Source organism: Typha latifolia, chromosome 2, assembly GCF_019914945.1.
Source record: "Typha latifolia isolate L0001 chromosome 2, TyphaL0001v2, whole genome shotgun sequence".
NCBI classification, from domain to species: domain Eukaryota; kingdom Viridiplantae; phylum Streptophyta; class Magnoliopsida; order Poales; family Typhaceae; genus Typha; species Typha latifolia.
In genome coordinates this window covers 2,768,698-2,785,988 of record NC_133087.1, presented here as the reverse complement: position 1 = coordinate 2,785,988, position 17,291 = coordinate 2,768,698, and the positions used below count along the sequence as shown (strand labels likewise).

Genomic DNA, 17,291 nt, shown 5'->3' with positions numbered 1-17,291 from the left:
TTTTGGGTGAGGCATGGCCCGGTCCAACCAAGACCCAACCCCAATTCCCGAACCTATTCCTCATGGCGTCTCACATCTAACCATCCAAAAGTACCGACCGTAGGCATCTCTCACTCCGCCGCCGCCCAAGGTCTCCGCCATGGGGAGGTCGCGGCTGCTGCTGCTTCTACTGCGGCGCCGCCACTCCTACCACCACTCCTTCTGCCTCCTTCCATCCCTCAAAACTCTAACCAACTCCTCTTCCCTTCTTCGCCGCTTCTCCACCACCACGTCCTCTGGCCCATCCTCCCGCCTCCGTCTCCTCTTCGAGAACCCTGCAACCCCCGCTTCATCCGCTGAAACCGAAGACGACGACTCCGTCCTCTCTGAAGTCTCCGCCCTCGCCGGCGACCTCCTCGCCGCCTCCGACCCCTCCGATCTCGCCCCCATCCTCGAATCTCGAGGCGCGGCGGTGCTCCTCCGCCGCTCCCCCGATGGCTCCGCCTCCCTCCTCCTCCTCTCCCTCCTCAAACCCCGCCCCCTCCTCGCCCTCGAGGTCTTCAGCTGGAGGCGGAAGCTCGCGGACTCGGAGATCCCGTTACTTCCCGAGGAGTACGCCAAGGCCATCACTTTCGCTGGCCGCGCTCGTGACGTCGACCTCGCCGCCGACCTCTTCGCCGAGTCGATCTCCGCCTTCGCCGAGCCCTGCCTCTACAACGCCCTCATGTCCGCTTACATGTACAACGGCCTCACCAAGAAGTGCGTCACCGTGTTCGACGACCTCCGGTGCGACCCCCGCTGCGCGCCTACCATCGTCACCTACAACATCCTCCTCTCCCTCTTCGGGCGCTCCCTCCTCATCAACCACATGGAGGCCGTACTCCGCGGGGTCGACGAGGCCGGGATCCCGCGCACCCTCGAGACCTACAACACGGTGATCGCCGCGTATGTGACCGCGTGGACATGGGACCGGATGGAGCAGGCATTCAAGGCGATGGAGGACGGACCAGTGAAGCCGGACGTGAGCACGCATTTGCTTATGCTGCGCGGATACGCGCATTCTGGTAATTTGGAGAAAATGGAGAAGGCGTATGAGCTGGTGCGAGAGCATGTCAATGATCGAGAGGCGCCTTTGATAAGGGCAATGATTTGTGCCTACTGCAAGAGCTCCGATGCCGATAGGGTCCGGAAAATTGAGAGATTGATGGAGTACATTAGCGATGACGAATACAGGCCATGGCTCAATGTGCTTCTGATCAAGGTCTATGCACAGGATGGTTTGGTAGAGAAGATGGAGAGGCTTATAAGCGAAGCACTTCAGCGGAGCACCACAGTTACTACTGTGGGTGTGATGCGTTCTATTATCTCGAGTTACTTCCGGTGCGCTGCGGTGGACCGGCTTGCAGGGTTCATCAGACAGGCGGAATATGCCGGGTGGAGGCTGTGTCGATCGCTGTATCATTGCAAAATGGTGATGTATGGACAGCAGAACAGATTGGCAGAAATGCATGGTGTCCTGGATGAGATGGAAAATTATAGATTTGAAAGAACAAAGAAGACATTTTTGATCATGCACAAGGCGTATTTGAATGTTGGGCGGAGGATAGAAGCTGAGACGATTCGTGGGATGATGTGGAAGCATGGATTTGCAAGCGATGAGGATTGTTTCATTTCTTAACATGCAAAATGGAGAAGCCCTGCGGATGTGATAATATATCTTTGTGTTCAGTTGGCAGGAATCCTAATGAGATAACTCAGGTAATTTTATTCATAAAATATTTTAACATATGTTGTTTTTTCATTTGCAATCTATTGCTGAAGTGGATAGATGTAGCTACCGAGTATGTCGTTCTTATGGCTTGAGAAAGCCATAATAGTCTTGTCAGTATTCTCTGCTCTTCTACATATCTTCGATCTTCTTTTTCATATTTGCAAGGGAAAATACTGGAATAGAATGAGTATCTCCTTCTTGCTTAATTGTATATTTCTCCAATACCTGTTAAGCTTGATAATTTAATCCTGACACTGATTTTTCTTTTGATTATTAAGTCGTAATGCTCTGGTAGGAATGAAGATGTTCAAAGACACTTTGATTTCCTTTTCCTCGCACAGATATCTTCTTCAAAATGCACAACCTTCTGTATTTTTTTTCACCCTGTTTTATTCATAAAGTTGCATTGGACACACACTTTCTTTGTCCTCCTGTTCTTTGTTTTGGATAGCTTGGTCTAGGAGGAACCTTGCTTCCTTTCATCGCCCCACCCTTCCTCTATCAGTGGGTGGCATTACAGAAAAACTTCTTTTTCCTCCTCTATTTTGGTCAATTAGCATTGTCTGTCACTTCCCCTTCTCATTTTGTTTTCATCACTTTTCGCTTCCCCTTCTCATTTCTATTATCCTTGTGGCCACAATATGCATCTCTAGGGCTATGTTTGACTACTCCCTCAGGGTAAGGAGGATTAGTCATCCACTCATCCCTAGGCTGCTTATCTTTTAGGAATACACATCAGTAAGATTCTTAGTCCCACAGCCCTTTCATCATCAGATATTTGTTTTAGTCTGGACTAGCCATGGGATAAGCAAATGAAGTCGGGGACTTCTCATATGGTGTTGCTTCTAAACAAGAAAATTAGCCGTGCAAGAACTCATAGAAAGACCTTTGAAAGTTTCTAACTGAAACTACGAAAGCATAATACCCTTGGTTGTCATTTACAAAATGATCCGAAAAATCAGAAAGCATCAAATTGCATTTGCAATTCATTGGAAACCAGAGATGTTTTTTTGATAAAATTGGAAAATAGAGATTGCTTGGCAATAATTTCATTGATTGTTCTCTAGTGAGATGACTCTTTTAATCTTGATGAAGTTTAGCCTAGCACCATGACAAGAATTGATTATTTATAGTGTTCCTTGATTATCTTATAATGTGAGTGAAATTATGTTCAAACTTCAAACATGTTGTCAATCTCCTGTGGTGACAAATGCAGTAGCAGAACTTTTGACAAAGTTATATCCTATCTTTATGCTGGAAATTACATAAAAGCTATTTTTCTACTATTGTACCTCTTGATAAAGAAAGTATTCACTTACAGGTTTTAGGATTTCATGATCCACTTGGAGCACAAAGCAAATATGTCTTCATAGATGATGAAGAATGTTACCGGACTTCAAGCTAGACTCTTGGCAAAGAAGATGAGTTTTGTTCACTCCTGTTATCCGCACACAGAGGTTGATATGACTTGACAAGCTGGAGTTTGACTAATGCCAATAACTTTTGGTGAAATTTTCCCATACAAAGATGCTGACTAGAGTCAAGAGACGTTGTTCTAGATGCTGTAGAACCTAATAAAGCTAGTTATGAGAATTTTGGGGAGGTCCTCTTGCAAAATGCAGAAAACTGCATCAGCCAAAATCTTTAGATCTTGCTGAAGTGCAAAAGCTTATGTAACATCGTGGTGCAATAATACACCATCAAAAAAGTGCAACGCTAACTTATAATGAAATATTCAAGAATTAGAGCTCCTGATTGTATCATCTAATAGCAGATGACATGAAACAGAGAACGAGGCTCAAGAGAACCAAGAAGAAATGCAGTTGTTATAGGCTTTATTGTAATATTAGATGCAATGCTTCCTCAATATTGGTCTCATTTTTTTGTGTAATGCATATGGTTCAAATATTTACCCCTTGATTTCAATTTCTGAGATCGACTTTCGCACTTCTTCTTCTTCTTTTTTTTCTTTTTATTCTTATCAAATGTTTACAATTTCATATCGAGAAATGGGCATGTTATAATAGGTTATATGTTGATAATACTTTGTTCTGAAAGTTTTCTTGCCTTCTGTCAGAATTTTGCCATGAATATATGATACTTAGATCGATTCCCTTCTACCTTTCAGTTAACTTCTTTTGGGCTGGGCCCAAAACGTTTGGGCTTAGAGGCTAACCTTTTTTTCTACGAGAGCTGAGGTCGGAAACAATAACCCGTGGCTCGCGATGGATTCGTCGCTCCAGGTCAGGTCTGGCTCCTCATGGTCAGGCCGCGGCATCTGCTGCTCCTGAGGCGCTGCTTCTCCTTCCTCCGCCTCCCTGAAACCCTAGCTCTCTCCTCCCCTTCCCTTCTCCGCCACTCCTCCTCCTCCTCCTCCGACGGTTCCTTATCGGATCTCCGCGACCTCATCCACTTACTCCCCAAGAAACCTTCCTCCTCCTCGTCCGATAGTGTTGCATGCGGACGCTCCACCGCCGACCACCTCCTCTCAGCCGTATCCTCCCTAGCTGGGGATCTCTTCGCCGCCCCCGAGCCGTCCGATCCCTCCCCCATCCTCGAATCCCGAGGCGCCGCCACCTTCCTCCGCCTCTCCCCCGACGGTTCCGCCTCCCTCCACCTCCTCTCCCTCCTCAAATCCCGCCCTCTCCTCGCCCTCGAGGTCCTCCTCCTCTTCTCTCTTCATCTAAAGGTGATGCTTTGGAAACTCTTGGAAGCTCTCTCACTCTGCTTCTCCCTATAGGTTTTCAGCTGGAGAAGGAACCTCGCACACTCTGGGATCCCGCTTCATCCGGAGGAGTTCGCCGCTGCCATCGCCCTCGCCGGCCGTGCCCGCAACATCTCCCTTGCCACGGACCTCTTCAACGAAGCCATCGTGGACGCTCCCAAGACCTGCCTATATAACGCCCTCATGACCGCTTACATGTACAACGGCCACATTTTGAAGACGATCGCTGTGTTCGACGATCTGGAGCGGGATACCAGTTGCCAACCCACCATCGTCTCCTATAATATCCTCCTCTCACTCTATGGCCGCCACACGCTGGTAGACAAAATGGAGTCCGTCCTCCATGCCGTAGATGAGTCCGGGATCCGGCGAACTGTTGACACATACAACATTGTGATCACTGGTTATATGATTGGTAGGATGTGGGATAGGATGGAGAATACGTTTAGAGAGATGGAGGAGGGCACCGTGAAGCCAGAAGTGAGCACCCGCCTTCTTATGCTGCGTGGGTATGCTTTTGCTGGCAATTTGGAGAAGATGGAGAGAGTGTATGAAACGGTGCGAGAGGAGGTTAAGAGCCGCGAAAGGGCATTGATCCGAGTGATGATATGTGCATATTGCAAGAGTAGAGATCCTGATAGGATTCTGAAGATTGAGGAACTGAGTAAGTTGATGAAGGAAGAGGAATACAGGCCGTGGCTCCATGTGCTTCTAATCAGGGTTTATGCACAAGAGGGTATGGTGGACATGATGGAACAACTTATATTTCAGGCATTTCAAAGGAAAACGGAGGTCACAACATTGCGTGTCGTGCGGTCGATCTTAGCAACGTATTTCCAGCTTAATGCAGTTGACCGGCTTGGTAGGTTCATTAGGCAGGCGGAGGAAGCTGGGTGGAGGCTATGCCGAGATTTATATCATTGCAAGATGGTGCTTCATTCACGGCAGAATCAGTTGGTGGAGATGCATGGTGTTCTTGATGAGATGGAGAATTATATGGTTGGTCGGGATAAACGAACACTCCTGATCATGTATAAGGCATATTGCAATGCTGGAAGGAGGTTGGAAGCAGAGACGGTGCTTGGAATGATGTGGAAGCATGGGTTCACTTTTCCCCAGGATGCTTTCATTTCCTAACTTCTGAGTGAAGACTGCTATTTGGGATTTTCCATAGTACCTTCTATCTGCCTGAAGGGGCAACCAAATGTTCCCTTTGCAAAAGGAACATTCACACGGTGAGTTCCTAGCATATATTTCAACTTGAGTTCTTTAGATTGCTGTCTTTTCAATTTGAAACTCCATAGCTATATACCATTGCAGAAGTGAAGAAAACTAAGGCTCATAAGTATGCTGACATGAACTATCGAATTTGAACTCTACATACCTCATATATATATATCAATATAATTTATTTTATACAATTCCCTTTTTAGTATGTGGCAAGTTTTACCACCTATTTTATATTCTTTTATTTTCCTGTAACATGCTTATGGAGAGAGATACCAAAAAGAATTACTAGTGTGAGAATTGATAGAAAATAAGAAAATGACATTGTTTTGGTTGATTTTGGTCAGCATATAGAATTAGTTTACAAGCATTCCTCAAGGATACATTATGTTCGAATTAGAATCCAGCTTCTCATTTGGATCTTCAAGTTGTCGGTTCTCTGAATGGCCTCACAGTACGGGGGGTCCACTGAGCACATCTATTGTGTAAGAAGCCTCACCAGGGGCCAGCAGTGTGACCGGAGGGCTAACTATTTTAGTGGAGACTGATCGTAGTGATTTGTTAATAAGTTTTTTTGCCGGGACTTCCCTTTTCCTATAAAACAGATGTCATTGTGATAAGTGGTTTCCTTTTACTTAGCCTGTTACATATATCATGGGGAATACAATTTCTTCTCTGTTCAATATAAACATGAATACTTTCCATAAGGAAGTCAGATAGTCTGGGAAAAGTGCACTAGTCTAATTTATAGGTTTCTATAAGTATATGTGCACTAGTCTAATTTTCATCTTCACCTGTGTTACATAGCTACCAAGAGATTTGCTTTGCATATGTGGTTTGCATGAGTTTTGCTGTATCAAAACAGAAACGCCAAAATGCTGAAGTTTACGTCTCTTTTCTCAGTGAATTTTGGAAGAAGCTTTTGAGGCCTGCTATTTTCAAGGATCTTCTGATTTCTTTTGGCTGTTGCCTCGCCTATTGAATACAGATGAGTGGCCCAGAAGGTTGATCAAATAAGAAAGGTAGCTAACAGCTTTGAGCATGATAACGCTGTTTGTTGCAACAGCAGGACAGAAGTTTGTTTCCATTGAAATCAAGCAAAGTTACCCAAAAGCATAAAGAGTAGCAGCTATCAGGAAGCAACAGCAGATTTATGGACAACAGACAGCCCTCTATGTCGTTCCGAAAATGTCAATATCTAGTGCTTTTGCCACATCACAGCTTTCCTGAAATGTCAGCACTGCAGTTTGATGTCCAAGTTCTCTCTCGTTCTCCAAAATTACAGTAAGAATGGGGATGGATCTATGGATCTTTCCCTGGCTTATGGTTGTTGCATCCACTACGGAAACATATACTACCTAGCTGATAAGTAGCTTAACAATCTGTGTACTATTATTGGTAATAACATACAAGACCTTTTGTTTGCTGCGATGAGACACATATCAAGAATGCTGGTAAAGAGTTGCCAGTTGTATGAATTCAGCTATGTTTACTTGAGCTCAATTATTTCTTCCTTATTTGTTGTTTTGTATGCATAAAAATATAACTTCTCATCCAGAGAACATTGTTAAGTCTGAATGCTGAATACTTGTATCTTGTCAAAAAAAAAATTAAAAAAGGTGAGAACTTAATAGGATTTCATTAAATACTGATGTTGATGGGATTCGAATTTTGGTACTCATGAACATTAATTTTTATATCCCATTGGCTCTTATCTTACAGAAATAAATGGCCAGAAAGGTGCATATAGTCTTTTCCACTGAGAATTTATTAGGTACTTCATTTTTCTTTAAAATTTTTTGGAACAATTAGAAATTTGATATTTATAGCAAAAAAGAGAACCTTTGTTGTTAACCGTTTCTTCTTTTCTTCTTGGAGAAAACTTGTAGGCGAGATTTATTATTAAATCCAATCATATATTTCAACTCCAATACACAGAGAAAATAAAAAAGGAAAAGATAGTTTAAATAAGTAACGAAAATAATAGAACAATATAAAACCAAAATTAAAAAAAAAATACAATATATTAAGCCAAAATAGCACATCGAAAATAAAGCGAAAAAATAATGCACCAAGCTGCTACACCAACAAATACTCTGTTTATCTTTCTACACTTCCTCGTATGCCCAGGATATTTTATTTTCCTTCTTCTTCTAGGAAGACCCAAGAGATCATCACAATCACATTATTCCACACTAGTATTCCAACTGTTGGATAATTTGGCAGCTAGTCAACCACTGCCAAGTACCGCCAAGTGCAGGGACTTCCTGCACTCCGAGCTGCAGACAATCTCCTTCCATCACCAAGTACTTCTTCTCACTGGCATCTCTCGTCTTAATCTATATATGCACTTGCATAACCAAACAAAATTGCAAGAAGGATCGGAAGTCCTTCCTTTCTTGTCAGAGATCATTAAGGAAATATGAGTACCAACTTGTAAGAAAAGCGTTCCACATTTCTTCCATTATTTAGATTGCACTGTTCATCGTTTCATTCGTTCACTGTTCTTGTTGCTGGAATCCAAATCGTTGCTAATTTCTCTCAGACGTCGTTAATGGAATGGTTTGTATTGGGAAAAAAAAAAAAAAAAAAAATATATATATATATATACACACGTAGATGCATCTTGCAGTAATTTGATTGAGAAATAAATAGAGTTGAAAGGAGAAAATAGTTGAAGTTGGGCATTCTTATTCTATATTTGATCCTTTCAACAAAAAAAAAAGTTCACGAATCGTAGGACATTTCAATAATCCTTACCTAATATCTACTGTTTCTAAAAATCACTTCCTTTCAATTCTTAAGCTAGCTGTGGACTTTTCACACGCAATCCTCTCAAAATTTTCATATAGTTCTATGATTTAATGCATATATATATATATTTATTTTATTTTATTTTTTTGTTGCCGTGGACTATGTATTGACGATCGACTTTATTTAATCGAAAGGGAGAATCAAAAGAACAATTAGAAAAGACTTTTCAGACGAAACTTGCTTCAATAATTGAATCCAAAATTTGACCTAATCGAACTAGAGCGAAAATCAAACTGATGATATATGAGAAGCAGGAAAGGCAAGACATGCTTGATGCGACATTCAACCTTTTTCTTTGAAAACCCTTTTACTGCTTTGCCGAGATGATTTCTCCAATCGCTCCGGTTGTGTTTTGAACTCACCAACCACATCTAGATGAATGAATACACCAATCATTGAACACCATTACTCCCATCAGTCTCTTCTCCTTTTGTTTCCTTATCACCACTTACCGGTTCAAAAGATTAATGAACTAACCATGGGTCAAATAAAGTAGGAAGAAAGCATAGTAAATTAGCGTCACAAAAGTAAACTAGTTTGTATGTGAATGGGCGCCAATCTTCTAATCTTGATGCTTATACTTCCAATGAGAAAACTGACAAAGACTTGGCATGAGGAGATGCACCAACGAAGAAGGCCTGCATGACTTCACTAACGACATAAGAAGTCCGGAGCAAAGGACAAAGCAACGCCTCGTGCTTTGTTGTTATCACCATTAATTATTATAAGCAGAGGTACCCATTAATTTTCTAAGCAAGGAGCATAGACTAAGGTGTCTGAGGGCATTAAAACTATGACGAAGTGATCGGCTACCACCACTGGAGGAGAAGGCAAGGCCAAAGGCTAAGAAGAAATCAAAGGGAGGAAGAGGAGGCTGCTTCCACGTCCACATCGGGCCAAAGCTGTGGATGGCATTTAATAGCAATGTAAAGCCACGCTCACGTTGTCCTAATATGGCACAGGAGCATTAAATTCCAAAGGGTAGGTGGATTTCTCATCAGAAGAAGCTGAGCAAAAACCAAAACTCCCTCACCCCCCATGTGTTTGTCTTGAAGCATCACCCAGGAGAGAACCAACTAATTGGACAAAGATTAATGATATTGTTCATCAATATATAATAGATCCGAATAATAGCTTCATTGCATTGCATTTTTTTTTAACATTAATGATCCCAGAGTATATATATATAGTTCGGAAGTTATGAGATGTTCACTAATATTGCTGCAAATTAATACAATTACAAACATGAGACAGAAACAATCCATGCCTACCAACTCCAAACAAGAGTCCTGAATCTTTCCTTCCCAATGCTTACTATACAGATGGTAGTGTTAAGAGTGATACATTTTGGAGAGAGGTACATCAAAAAAGGAAAAGAAAAAAAAAGGAAAAAAAAAAAGGAAGAAAACCTCGTTGAGATCATGGAAATGGATGCAGCATCAGTGGAAGGATCAAAAATAGCAGCTGGAGAACAAAGTTACCTATGGTCAGAATTGTTGCTGTCATTAAGCTGGCGAATTTTATGTGCCAACAATTCATGCCAAACCAAACAACTCCTACCAGGAATGACACTCTGACTTCCTGCAGACACTGATATCATTATGCAAATCAATACCAGGAGTGTAATCAACCGGCGGCAGAACCAGAGGAAAGCACAAGGGGGAAATCAGATCTCAGCAGCAGCTGCAAGTGTATCACAAAGTCTGCCGCTAAGAAACAAGCCTCAAGCAGTATAAGGTCAAGCTTATGATATATATATATAGATATATATATATATAGATATATATATATATATAGTTGTATCTCTGTAGTAAGCTATGGAGTAGTGCTGTATACTTTGCTAACAGTTAGAACTGACAAAGTTCTTAATCTCCTCCATGACTTCATGGAAATGGTCAGTGTTGGGCAACAAATAGAATCCAATTGTGGCCTGCTCGCGGTAGACGAGCTTCACATCCTGTCCGGCGTTCTTAAGCCCTTCAGCATACCCGAGCTGCCAATCGCTGGTGAGATCCAATCCCGACACAATCACGAGGCTCTTTGGAAACGGTAGCCCGTCGAGCTTCGGGCTATTTGGACCGAAGGGATTGCAAGCAGGGTGATCCCTATCTGCGCCCTCGGGAAGGAAGGCCTTCCAATACCAATCCCTGTCCTGAACTGTGACGAAATACTTCCCGTCTAGTCTCCTCTCGGACTCGGTCCGATGGTTGCCACCAAACATCGCATTGAGGAGAATATTCCCTGTGATCTCAATCCCAGACTCACCGGCCCTTACGGCCACATGGTGTGCTATGTTCCCTCCGGAGCTGTCTCCACAAAGGAACACACGTAGCTTCTCATCCTTCCCGCTGTGGAGCCATGGCTCGTTAGAGGCCCACTTGAGCACAGCCCAGCCGTCGTCATAGGCACAGGGGTACCGGTGCTCAGGCGATCGGCGGTAATTGACAGAAATGACAACAGCACCACAGAGGGACACAAACCGACGGCAGAGAGAATCATATATCGCAGTGTTGGATGACGAATGCGCAAAGCTGCCTCCGTGGAAGAAGATTATGACCGGGAAGGGGTCAGGGGACGGTGGCCGGCTGAGGTCAGCGAGAATTGGGGCAGACGCCGGGCCATCGGGCGGCTCAGCAGGGGCAGGACAGTAGATGCGAGCGAGGAGATTGGTGGGGCGGTCGATGAGGAGGTCAAAGGAGATGACGCCGTTGACGGGGGACGCATTGGCGGGCACGCGGCGATCGAGGAATTCGGCGAGGTGGCGGTCGAAGGTGCCATCGGGGCGGCGGAGCATGTTGTAGGCCACCTTGAAGTTGGAGATGAGGACCCATGTGTTGAGGGGAACCGCCATCTGTAGGCCCAAAACAAGAAATGGTGATTAAGAGGGGGGGAGGGGAGAGCTTCATGTCAAATTCCTTTGGATCGAATCTCCTCTGTTTCTATCTATATGCGGGAAAACAATCAGCATGAGAATGTTGGATTCAACTTTGGTTCGTTTTTCTTCCCAAAGAATGGAATTTGACAGTGAGACGATAACAATGCAGAGATTTAATAAATAAATAAAAAGTTCATTTTTTTGTTGGGTTTTTCTTTTTGCCCTCTTCTATCCGTTTTACTACCTACCTTCTTAACTTCTCCAGTACCCACCGAGTGTTAAACATTCTTTTTCCTACAATAAGAACTCAATCACACGAGAAAAAAAAAAAAACAGAGAAATGGAGAAGAACTTAGAGGAATATCAAAAGCGGGCGGGGGGGGCAAGTCCAAAGAACCCAATATATCCAATTTTTTAAACAAATCAAAGGGCAACGTTAAAACTCACACCAAGAACCCTAAAACATCCGGAAAAGTTGCGTCAAATCTCGTAGTGATAAAGAGGAGGAGTTAGAAGAAGAATTAAAGGCGAATACCTTGCTCTCGTTTGCGTTGACCTCGTTGTCGCCGGCCATGGTACAACTATTCTCCAGTACGAGGAAAGGATTAAGGAGGAGAGAAGCAAAAGCGCAGAAAGGTCCCTCCTTTTCTCACGACATAGATTTCTAACTCGTCCTCTTCGGCAAACGCCTCTTCATCTCACGAGCCCACTTCTATTTCTTCGAGTTATATCCCAATCCAGGCAAACAGGAGGCACCTTTCGAGGTCCAAACACAGAGAAAGCCAAGAAGGAGAGACAGAGAGAAATAGAAGGAAAGGCAGAGAGAGAAAGAGAGAGAGATGCGAGAGATGACTGGAGAGGATGGTATTTGGAGGGCAAAGGGGAAGGAGGAGAAGGTTGAAGAGAGCACGCGAGCCCAGAGAGAGAGAGAGAGAGAGAGAGAGAGAGAGAGAGAGAGAGAGAGAGGAGTCAAACGCAAAAAGACAGAAATCAAGAGAGAGAGTAGAGACGAAGGAGACGATAAATTGGGCCGGCTTGGAAAAAAAAAAAAAGTGGGTCCCAACCATCACCTCTTTCTTAATTCCCTAAAGTTTTTAGCGATAATTAATCTAAATCTCATCTCTATTTTTGTAGCGATAAAAGATTAACAATATTTTAATATCATTTTCGGGGACTTATTTGTAAATACCGATAAAGAAGGATCGGAAAGGGCAAAGTTCGGGGAGGTAGGAGACAAAAGTTTGCTGCGTGAAGAGGACGCGAACACGCTCGCTCGACGACAAAAGAACGGCGCCCCGCCCACCTCGTTGAACGATATAAAGCAAAAAAATAAATATAAAAAACTATATATACCATAAACCCCCCCACTATCTATTTTATTTATTATTTTTTTCCTCTCTTAATAGTTAATACGACTTTACTTTGCAATTAAGCCCCGGAGACTACTTTTATTTGTCTCCTAGTGGGAAGATTTGGCGTTCTGACCCTTGTCCTTGGGATTGGATTGGATGGGTGACTACATCTCCACCCAGAATACGGTATACGGACGTCCCCTCTGAGCTCCTATGCGATCCCTGTGTACGCACCTCTGATTAGTACGGTCGCTTGGTTTTCTTTTGCTGCTGTGTACCCACCGCTGGATTGGTACGGGTACTTAGGTTAATCAAAAGCAACAGTCTCCATTTTCCTTTTCTTTTCTTTTTTCCCCTTTTTATTTTATTTTTGACTCTAAATCAATATAGAAAGCTATTTTTTTAATTAAAAAAAATCTTAAATACTTGGTGCCAATCATATTGGTATTCTACTTGCTTCTGGACCAAATTAGGTTGGAAGCACATAGAAATATTTTAGCATTTTATATCAGATATAAAATATTATAAATATAAAATACCAATCTATTGATAATTTACAACTCACATAAAACATTCGATGAATGCAACATAATTCTTTTCTGAATTATAACATGGCAGTTTACATGTCCAGTTATTACTAACACAAACATTATTATTTTACAAAAAAAAAAAAATGAGGCACTCACCTAGAAGTCCAACAAAAACACCTAAAAATGATGCAGGTTGTGCTGTCAGGGGAAAACACTGGTGATGCCAAATGTGTAATGGTTGTTAAGCATGAGCTCTAGGTGCTCAACTTTCCAATATTGTTGGTTGACATTTTGTTGCACCTCATGGGAGGTAGGACCAAATTGGATCAATAATTGTTCAACTTTGAAGGCAAGTCTTTGTAGTACAAATAGAAAGCCAAGTAAAGTGTAGAGCTAAGCCATCATCATACAAATATAACCCATGTAATGTCCAAAACTCCTACTATTCCCTATATATCTGGAAGTCAAACCAAGCAAATGTTTCTGATTGCATTCCAGTCCATATCCATTATCCTACATCTATCTCTTTCCCTCTCAACTCTCAACTCTCTCTCTCTCTCTCTCTCTCTCTCTCTCTCTCTCTCTCTCTCTCTCTCTCTCTCTCTCTCTCTCTCTCTTTCTCTTTCTCATTCCAGTGGAGTGGATGAAGCCTAAAGAGACAAATAGGACCACTCACCCAAGTCAACCGTTCAAACTATCTCAATTCAATGGGCTCACATGGAATATGGATACTAATAGTAGTTGGTGGGTGATACTGTAGAAGCTTCAGGTTTTGACCGGACTAATTCTCCCGCATATACTTTAAAATTTATATGCGAATTTATTTTATTTTTTAAAACAAATTAAATTTCTTATATTGTGTCCGAGATTTTATGTATAAATTGTTTATTTAAATTTTAAGGTGAAAAAAGAAAAGTTTGAAACTTGGGAATTAGGATTTAGGATGGAGGAATTTGGTAAAAGAGAAAGAGAGAGAGAAAGGAAAAGAAATGGGCTTAAGTTTATTGGTATCGTGATCTTCCAGTGAGAGGTCGAAACGTGTTGAGTAGGAAGAGGAGGGAGGGGGAAGAGGGAATAGGAGATTCTTCCAGTGAGAGGTCGAAACGTGTCCACTTCTCTCCCCACCTTGCTGCCCCTCTGACCTTTTAGGTCCCTCTCTTTTGGCCTCTTTTGCTGGCACCAGTAAAGTTGGTGTGCTTTTATTTATTTTGGTGTTTCTTGGACGGCAGGGGATTATAAAATTAGCCCGATTCACATTGCGGGAGGTTTAATTTAATCAAACTACTGTTTCAATTGGTCTCTCCTCTTTTATTAGGGTTGTGACTTGCATTTAAAGATTTACTTGGTCGACGTTAACTAAATTAAAAGGAAATTCCTCAACAATGTTTAGATTGAGAAACAGAATTCAAACTCTAAGTTTCTCTTCTTTTTTCCAAAAAATATTTACTTATTTTAAACTTTGAGATAGGTCGAATTTGAGCACATCTATTATGAACCTCAGCTAGGTCTAATTTCCAAATCGGTTGGGTTAGAATTTAAGAGAATTAGAGGATATAGTTAGTCTGAGCAAGGTCTAATTAATGGTCAGGGATTAGGTTGAGACCTTCATCAAATGGGCTTTTGATTGGTTTAAGGCCCGCTTATGACCCCACAGGGGTGTTGTACTTGACCGACATAGTATACATAGAACTATAGCAAAATTTTATCTACTGCCTGTAATGGCTTGGAAGGGCATCAATCATCTACTGCTACCTAAATAGCCAATGCCTTTTGCCAATAGCCCAAGTTATATTGACAGGATTTGTTGGCTTTTTTTCTTTGACAATAGAATTTGGAGTAGTTTTCTTTAAAAAAATTTTACTGAAATTAATGGGCATAAACCCACAGGGAGAAGAAGCGAGAGATGGATTATGTCAGACCTTAGTAGTAGATTTGGTACAAATGGCAGGGCAGCTCGAGATACATGTGGAAAATGCCAACCTTATTTCTTTTTCTTAAGGAAAAAAGTATTATCATTTTTTAAGAAATTAATTATTATATTAATCATATGTTGATCAAAGAAATCCTTAATTTCAAAATAAAATTGGAGTATCGAGAGTGTAAATAATAATAATAATTTCACTGTAATAAATACTCAGTTTCATGAAGTAGTTGGATTAGAAAGGAAATAAGAATAACTATTCTCAACTAAGAGCCCAATCTCCTTCTAATATATATATTTATAAATTTTGTTACATAATTTTCATTAAAAACTATTAAAATATCATATGTGCCGTTACATTCTTATCAGAATTATTATTAAAATCTTTCAATTCTTTGAGAATTGTGTCAGATTATTATTAAAGTTAAAATACTGCCTCTTTTTAAATTTAAAATGTAAAAAAATTATTAATAATTTTTTATCTCCCATTATAAAGATATTTTTTCCATTGTACTGTAGATAACCTTTAAATTATTTTAAATAATTTATGCAATGACAAACTAGTTATTTTTTTAAAAAAAAAATCTACCTTATATTTTAGTTATAATCTTCTTGACACTAGATTTAGGATATTAAAAAAATTATTTTTATATAAGATCCATCTAAAATAAGTTCGTATTTGATGAAGAAATTAAAGATTCGTAGGACCCAAGCTAACGAAAGATGAATGAGGGAAGCGGACAAAAGCAACGTACAAATAAGAACAAAGGATGATTCAAAAGTTCCAGTCATAATAAAGTCGACTCTCTCTATCTATCTCTCTCTCTCTCTCTCCCACCTTCAATTCCATGTTTATCCACGTCCATCGCGCGAATAAGTCCCGGGGATTATCCCGCCCTCGGATAAGCGCTCCTAATCGGAGGCAGGGGGGACGGGAAGGACAAGTGGCGGTACCACTGACAGGATGAAGGATTTATTCTCTCTTTTTTCTTTTCTTTTTCTGGTTATCGGTGTGTATTCATCCCGGTGGCGGTGGCGCAATTCGCAGGATAACTCGCCGCTATCTTGTCCGATAGCGGGCTTGGGTACACACTATTTGACGACAAGGGGTGGGTGTGAGCCCCACGTGGCCCGCTCATTGGCCGGGTTAAAAATCTAAAGGCGATATGGCAGGAGGCTTTGTCCTCTTGCGACACGTTGCAGCAAATGTGATGCATGCCAGGAGCTTTTTAATAATCCTGTCCCCGTTGCAAGAATTGGTCCCTTATCCCGCACTTTTATCCGCCTGTCTGTAGGCGATGTAGCTCATCCCATTTCCCCATGTCACCGAGGAGAGGGTACATTAGATAGAACACAAACCTCAAGTACGAAAAATTACCATTAACGCCATCTATTTTTATTATTTAATATAAGATATTATTTTAAATAAAGTGGAAGCTTAATGTATAAATAATATACACAGGGGAGAGAGAGAGAGAGAGAGAGAGAATATTTGGTGCTCTAGAGTAGGTCTAAAATTTTGTGGTCATTTGAACCCCCCAAAAGGAAAAAAAAAAAGGCCCTTGGCTTTAATTAATGAAACATTGTAGAAGATAACAGATAAGACTAACTGTTCTGAAAGAATAAAGAACCCTTTTATCCACTAGCATACTCTAATTTATCCGGCAACCTAATGGGGCCTTTTGAAGAGTTATTCTTGTATACCTTATTCAACCACCCCACCCCCCCTTTCCTTTATCTGCTAATGACAGTGATAATTGACTGGCAAAAGAACAAACACATGATGGACACAACGTGCCATTACCTATTCTCCCCGCCCGGCTCACCAATCCACGCAAACCTTGAACTATTATTCGTTGTTATCTGGCTTAAAAGTCCACCTTCAGTTTGCACTGCTGTCCTTTCTTTTGTTCTCTCCTGACTCCCCTTTATTTTATTTTTATTTTTTCCTTCTCTTCCTCCTTCTTCTTCCTTCTTCTTGACTACCATTTAAGTCCAGTACCACTGCTCATGCTCATAGACAGTGGACATTGCCCATTGTTTTCTGGTACCAACGCTACTATATCTACATAAACCAACTGGCTGCTATTGAATTCT

General features: G+C 41.6%; 3 protein-coding genes across 4 annotated transcripts; 2 read left to right on the top strand and 1 right to left on the bottom strand.

Annotated features, from left to right (window-relative positions):
* Position 1: 1 nt before the first annotated feature.
* On the top strand, positions 2 to 3,697 carry LOC140782021 (pentatricopeptide repeat-containing protein At2g30780-like). The gene is made up of 2 exons (XM_073128346.1): positions 2 to 1,737; positions 3,072 to 3,697. Exon 1 carries the CDS (start codon positions 140 to 142, stop codon positions 1,655 to 1,657), a length of 1,518 nt encoding a protein of 505 aa, XP_072984447.1. The 5' UTR covers positions 2 to 139; the 3' UTR covers positions 1,658 to 1,737; positions 3,072 to 3,697.
* Positions 3,698 to 3,950: 253 nt separating this feature from the next.
* LOC140782020 (pentatricopeptide repeat-containing protein At2g30780-like) lies at positions 3,951 to 7,215 on the top strand. Of its 2 annotated transcripts, none has more exons than XM_073128345.1 (3): positions 3,951 to 4,409; positions 4,491 to 5,710; positions 6,691 to 7,215. In XM_073128345.1, exons 1-2 carry the CDS (start codon positions 4,011 to 4,013, stop codon positions 5,610 to 5,612), a joined length of 1,521 nt encoding a protein of 506 aa, XP_072984446.1. In that variant the 5' UTR covers positions 3,951 to 4,010; the 3' UTR covers positions 5,613 to 5,710; positions 6,691 to 7,215. The 2 variants fall into 2 exon arrangements, with proteins under 2 accessions (XP_072984446.1, XP_072984444.1); XM_073128343.1 differs by having other exon boundaries at positions 6,606 to 7,215.
* A 2,565-nt stretch (positions 7,216 to 9,780) lies between these two features.
* On the bottom strand, positions 9,781 to 12,383 carry LOC140782776 (gibberellin receptor GID1C-like). Its single transcript, XM_073129551.1, has 2 exons — positions 11,927 to 12,383; positions 9,781 to 11,367 (listed from the first exon to the last, which is right to left on the bottom strand). Exons 1-2 carry the CDS (start codon positions 11,963 to 11,965, stop codon positions 10,357 to 10,359), a joined length of 1,050 nt encoding a protein of 349 aa, XP_072985652.1. The 5' UTR covers positions 11,966 to 12,383; the 3' UTR covers positions 9,781 to 10,356.
* Between the last annotated feature and the right edge of the window lie 4,908 nt (positions 12,384 to 17,291).

What these genes read in the sequence shown, in the direction of transcription:
- LOC140782776 (XM_073129551.1), bottom strand. Translation starts at nt 11,965, where the DNA reads ATGGCCGGCGACAACGAGGTCAACGCAAACGAGAGCAAG. An exon ending in TCAACGCAAACGAGAGCAAG is followed by an intron (nt 11,368 to 11,926) that starts GTATTCGCCTTT and finishes TTGGGCCTACAG; the next exon opens with ATGGCGGTTCCCCTCAACAC.
- LOC140782020 (XM_073128345.1), top strand. Translation starts at nt 4,011, where the DNA reads ATGGTCAGGCCGCGGCATCTGCTGCTCCTGAGGCGCTGCTTCTCCTTC. An exon ending in GCCCTCTCCTCGCCCTCGAG is followed by an intron (nt 4,410 to 4,490) that starts GTCCTCCTCCTC and finishes TTCTCCCTATAG; the next exon opens with GTTTTCAGCTGGAGAAGGAA.
- LOC140782021 (XM_073128346.1), top strand. Translation starts at nt 140, where the DNA reads ATGGGGAGGTCGCGGCTGCTGCTGCTTCTACTGCGGCGCCGCCACTCC.